Source organism: Mustela nigripes, unplaced genomic scaffold, assembly GCF_022355385.1.
Source record: "Mustela nigripes isolate SB6536 unplaced genomic scaffold, MUSNIG.SB6536 HiC_scaffold_1946, whole genome shotgun sequence".
In the NCBI taxonomy this organism is placed as follows: Eukaryota; Metazoa; Chordata; class Mammalia; order Carnivora; family Mustelidae; genus Mustela; species Mustela nigripes.
Window position 1 is genome coordinate 1 of NW_026741353.1, and position 5,361 is coordinate 5,361.

The 5,361-nt window shown below is 33.6% G+C and overlaps 1 protein-coding gene across 1 annotated transcript; it reads right to left on the reverse strand.

The window, feature by feature from the left end:
- Positions 1-6: 6 nt before the first annotated feature.
- Positions 7-4,588, reverse strand: LOC132008891 (ERI1 exoribonuclease 2-like; the record flags this gene model as incomplete). The annotated part of the gene is made up of 7 exons (XM_059387386.1): positions 7-34; positions 606-687; positions 1,153-1,253; positions 2,631-2,787; positions 3,717-3,844; positions 4,352-4,435; positions 4,521-4,588. Coding segments are annotated over 7 exons (648 nt in total), but the record flags the coding sequence as incomplete, so codon positions are not given.
- Between the last annotated feature and the right edge of the window lie 773 nt (positions 4,589-5,361).

The following is a 5,361-nucleotide window of genomic DNA, read 5'->3' on the forward strand; positions in this document are numbered from 1 at the left end:
GCAAGCAGGGCAGTATTCCGAGAATCATCCAACCCTGAGGAAATAGATAACAAACACTGAATTTAATAGTAACAGTGTAAAGAAATATAGCAAAAATAAGAAATCATAATTAACACTGGAACATACTATTAGTTTTATGATCATCTACTAATTTTAATTATGATAAATTGGACTAGCAAATGCTGTGGCAAGCTTACCAACAAAAGACAAGATCTCCCACATTTACAGAGGAGATAAAAATTTGTTACAGTTCAAAAAAATGCAAGCAACATTCTGTAGGGACCATGCTTTGTGAGTAATCTAACAGTCTTATTCAGTTTTTTCACGAATTCACTAATTTGGGCATTTGTTTAATCTCCATCTGGTTTAGCTAATTCTCATTCTTTTTAGCAACCAAAAAGCCACTAGATGGCAGTCTTTATCTTATACTACATTATGGTAGTATAATTTGAAAGTCAGACATCTTTGAATTGTATAGACTAGGAACTTCTTTAGCCTGAAAGGATACTCCTAATTAATAACATCACCAAAAATACAAGATTCATCTGAAAGACTATAGAAATAATAAGACTTACATAATAAAATTACTTTCAATTTATACTAACCAGAATGTTCTCGTCCTAAGAATTCTATTCCCACTTCCTGCAGGGCGCCGCTCAGTCCTTTTGGTTTTCTTCTATAGAAAATCTAACCGAATAAAAGAAATATATCCAAAAAAAGTTACTATTAGAAAAACTATGTATTAACACTTACTATTCATAATTTTTCATTCTATTAGATTTGGAATATGCTTGTTTTGTTGTCATTTTTACATTCTTTAAGAAATGTATTTGTGGGGGTGCCTGGGTGGCTAAGTGTGTTAAAGCCTCTGCCTTCGGCTCAGGTCATGATTCCAGGGTCCTGGGATCAAGCCCCACATCGGGCTCTCTGCTCAGTGGGGAGCCTGCTTCCCCCTCTCTCTCCCTGCCTCTCTGCCTACTTGTGATCTCTGTCTGTCACATAAATAAATAAAATCTTTCAAAAAATGTATTTATGTGAAAGTTTAAAGTTTAAAAAAATTTTATTTATAGTAACCTATACCCTTGCATGGGATGAAGTTTAATCATTTTTCCATAGAAGGAAAGAGACCATGACCCCATTTTTGACCCTTACCTTGTAAGTTACTCTGAGATCAATCCAAGAATTTAAGAACATGGGTTTTATCAGCTGTTTTCTTTTACACTCACACTCCAGGCAAACCCCCAGGTCCCAGTCTGCATTAAGTATATTAAAATAGAACAAATTCAATGATGCCAGCAGTTTTTATATTTATAAATATAAATTTAATACTATAAATATATAAGATAAATAAATATAATAAATAAATATATTTATAAATAAGATATAAATATAAATATATAATGTATAATATATAAATACAATATAAAATATATAATATAAATATAAATCATTTATAAATAAAAGGTTGAAACATTATGTAAGATTTAGAAAGAAATAACACATAGAATATAATATTTATATAAATGACACATTTAGGGGCGCCTGGTGGCTCAGTGGGTTAAAGCCTCTGCCTTTGGCTCAGGTCAGGATCCCAGGGTCCTGGGATCGAGCCCTGCATTGGGCTTTCTGCTCAGCAGGGAGCCTGCTTCCCTTCCTCTCTCTGCCTACTTGTGATCTCTGTCAAGTAAATAAGTAAAATTTTTTTTTAATTTTTAATTTTTATTTTTTTAATAAACAAAATCTTAAAAAATAAATTAAATTTTAAAATGACACATTTATATATATATAAATTTATATACATTTTATGAGCATATAGTATACTATCATTACATACTATATACTGAAGTATAATATGTACTATATAAAGAATATAAACTACTGTATATACTATAACAATATACTATATAAAATGAAACAGGACTTAATTGCTGTTAATATCTAACAATTATTCACTTTACATAATTTACTATTAAGAAATAAGGTTGGTAACTAAGTCTCAAAATGATTCCTTAAACACCCAATTAAACACTTTCTGAGTATCTCAGAAAGAAGAGTAAGGTATCAAATTACAAGGCCCGGAGAAGGTTATCTGCTTTCAACATTCTAGAAATTACTAACACATAGAATGTAATATTTATATAAATGACAGATATCTTATAGAAACCTAAAACCAAAAATATGACTAACAATGGCACAGCGTTGCTATCAACGACTATTAATTGCAACGCTGTATCATAGGCATACAAAAGATCGACTTAAGCGGCCCATTTTTTCCTAATATGAAAGTATAAAGCAAAGGATGTGAGTGGAATGAAGACTCTTTTTAATTCAAGGTTGTAGAAAGTAGCATAAGAGTTTTCACTAAATCATCGTTGCCTGGAGCCAGAAGAACAAAGAAGTACAATCTAGAAAAATTCTTAGGGTTATGTCTTAAAAAATTTTAAAGTATCGCAGGATGGTAAAATTTGAAAAAGATGAATAAATTTTATTTTCCTTGGTTAACATTTGTTAGGCACTGAGATTTCTTTTCAAGTCCTAAGAGGTTAACAAGTACAATTCTTACTACAGATAAAGAATTCACAGTGGTTATCCCACTCATTTATGCTTGATAGATACAACTTGTTTTTTACCTGACCAAGTAACAAATGCACATAATTTTACTTCGGAATTAGGCGGATCTGAAATCCCAGTAGTAAAAATAATTTTCTTCTGTTGCTGAATCTTCTGAACCCATTTACAGAACTGAGATAAGCAAATCCTCAGGGGGACTCCTTCATCTACTTGAGCCTGAGTAAAGTCACAAAATCTGAATTTAACAATCGAATTCCATAATTACTGAATACATCATTAGCACAAAATTAAGCACTATAGAGGCATGTAAAAAAGAAGAGGTCTGGGCACCTGGGTGGCTCAGTTGGTTAAGCATCTGCATTTGGCACTGTCATAATCCAGGGTCCTGGGATCAAGTCCCACATTGGGCTCCTTGCTCCCCTGGTTCTCCCTTTGCCCCTCCCCCCAGCTCGTTTTCTCTCTCTCTCTCTCTCTCTCTCTCTCTGTCTCTTGCAAATAAATAAAACCTTAAAAAAAAAAAAAGAGCTTCTGACTTAGAATTTAGAAAAAGATGCTAAAACACATGGAAGAGAGATAATATAATGATAAGAACTCTGCAAGATAAGAAAAATTAGGCTGTTCTAGCTAAAATCACACAGAAACATAGTAATTAAATCCTGACTGATTTCCATGAAATTAATTTAATTTCCATGAAATAAGTTTGATATTCATTTTTACAACACTATTCTATCTAATTTTTAAAGATTCCAACAGAGTTCTGGAGGGAACATTATTTCTAACAGTACATAAATCTAATTTCAAATGGTATATACTTTTTATTTTCTTTTAAAAACTGATTTCTGAATTTTATTTATTTATTTTTTTAAGGATTTATTTATTTTTAGAGAGAGAGGGAGAGAGAGCATGTGCAGGGTGAGGAGAGGGAGAGAAACTCTTAAAGCAGACTCGCCACTGAAGTTGGAGCCCGATGCGGGGTTCGATCCCAGGACCTCTAGATCATGACTTGAGCTGAAATCAAGAGCCAGCCACTCAGGCAGCAGAGCCACCCACATGCCCCTGATTTCTGAATTTTAATATTTGCATTATACTTTCTTGGTTTTGGGGGGCAGGGTGAGAAGAGAGGTAGGGAAAAGAAAAGGGCATACCTGTTTTATGCCTGTCAGTTCCATGCAAAATTCAGAAAGAATCGGATGTTCTTGAGGCTGAACGTAAGCATGGAACTCAGATTCAATCTCCCCAGTTGATGTGTTCAGCAATACTGCTGGAAATTCAACTACACGAAAAATTCAATTGACACTTGAATACATAATTGTTAAATTAATGCTGTCATCATTCTAAATTAAACATATTTAACCATCATATAGCATTATTAGACAGTCACTAGTTCAGTAAAAGCATATTAAAATGACCAAAGCAGTGTGATATAATAGTTATAATAAAATTGTACCAAAGACTAAATCAGAATATTAAAGTTGTATCTATTTAAAACTCTTGAATATATTTCTACAATTAAATATTAAGACCATATGGAAGTTAAAATGTATTTCTTTTAGCAAAGGTATTTTTTCTGTCACTATACAATTGAGATTTTGTATGAAATTCTAAAATAATTTTATATACTTTTAGATGTTAGACTTTTGTTCTTTTTTTGTCAAGTCAGGTTTTATAGTAAACTACCAATTCATAGGGTATCTTATTTCCTTTAAACTAATTGCTAACTACTTTATATCTATTAGTGACTCCTCTTGGCTAGCTTTGGCCACTGGCAGTCCAGACTTACTTATTTCTTGGCTCCGGTGGCGTTTCCCATCATTCCAACATGTTGACTCAAAATCAATGACAATTAAGTAGTCAAACAACTGCTCTGCAAAACAAAGGGTGACCTTATGGTTTATCAGTGTTAAAAGTGCAAGGATACAACATGTAAAGAAATGAAGCACAATACTTACTGGATTTGCTTCTTCCTAGATTTCCATTTGCTGGTGCAACTGACTTTTTTCTAATTAATCCAAGCTGCCTAAAATGTAGAACAACCAAGTATGTTCAACAAAAGCATTCACACTCCTGTTTGAATATGCTAACAAACTAATGTTATAACCCTCATTATTAATGTATTTATGTGAGTGACTGGAAATTGAACAACTTTGAGAGCAGACAACCTTGTTTGTTTTTTTTAATTATTTTTATAAACATATCATGTATTATTTGCTCCAGGGGGTACAGAAGACCTTGGTTCTTTTTTTTTTTTTTTTTAGATTTTTATTTATCTATTTATTTGACAGAGATCACAAGTAGGCAGAGAGGCAGGCAGAGAGAGAGGAGGAAGCAGGCTCCCCGCTGAGCAGAGAGCCAGATGCAGGCTCGATCCCAGGACCCTGGGATCATGACCTGAGCTGAAGGCAGAGGCTTTAACCCACTGAGCCACCCAGGCGCCCCAGACCTTGGTTCTTATATTGACTGCCAAAATCTCTTTTGATTTTAAGTCATTAAATTTTAATAGTCATTTTACCTGCATGAGCCTCAAAGTTCATATTTGCAAACTTAAGAGTAATTCCTTCTGCTTTCCTTATTTGACAGTAAATACTGAGGAACGTGAGTGATTGCAGAGGTAAAGATGCATTGAAAAGCTTATTTCCGCCTTTTCATTTTTCAAGCCCTTGCTATGTGCACAGACCAGTTCTGAGGAGATAGTGAAGATCCAGTCTTCCAGGAGCTCCACATTACAGCTGGGTAAAGAAAGTAGACCCCCATGGTAAACTACTATAAGGTAATACATGACAAAGGATCCGC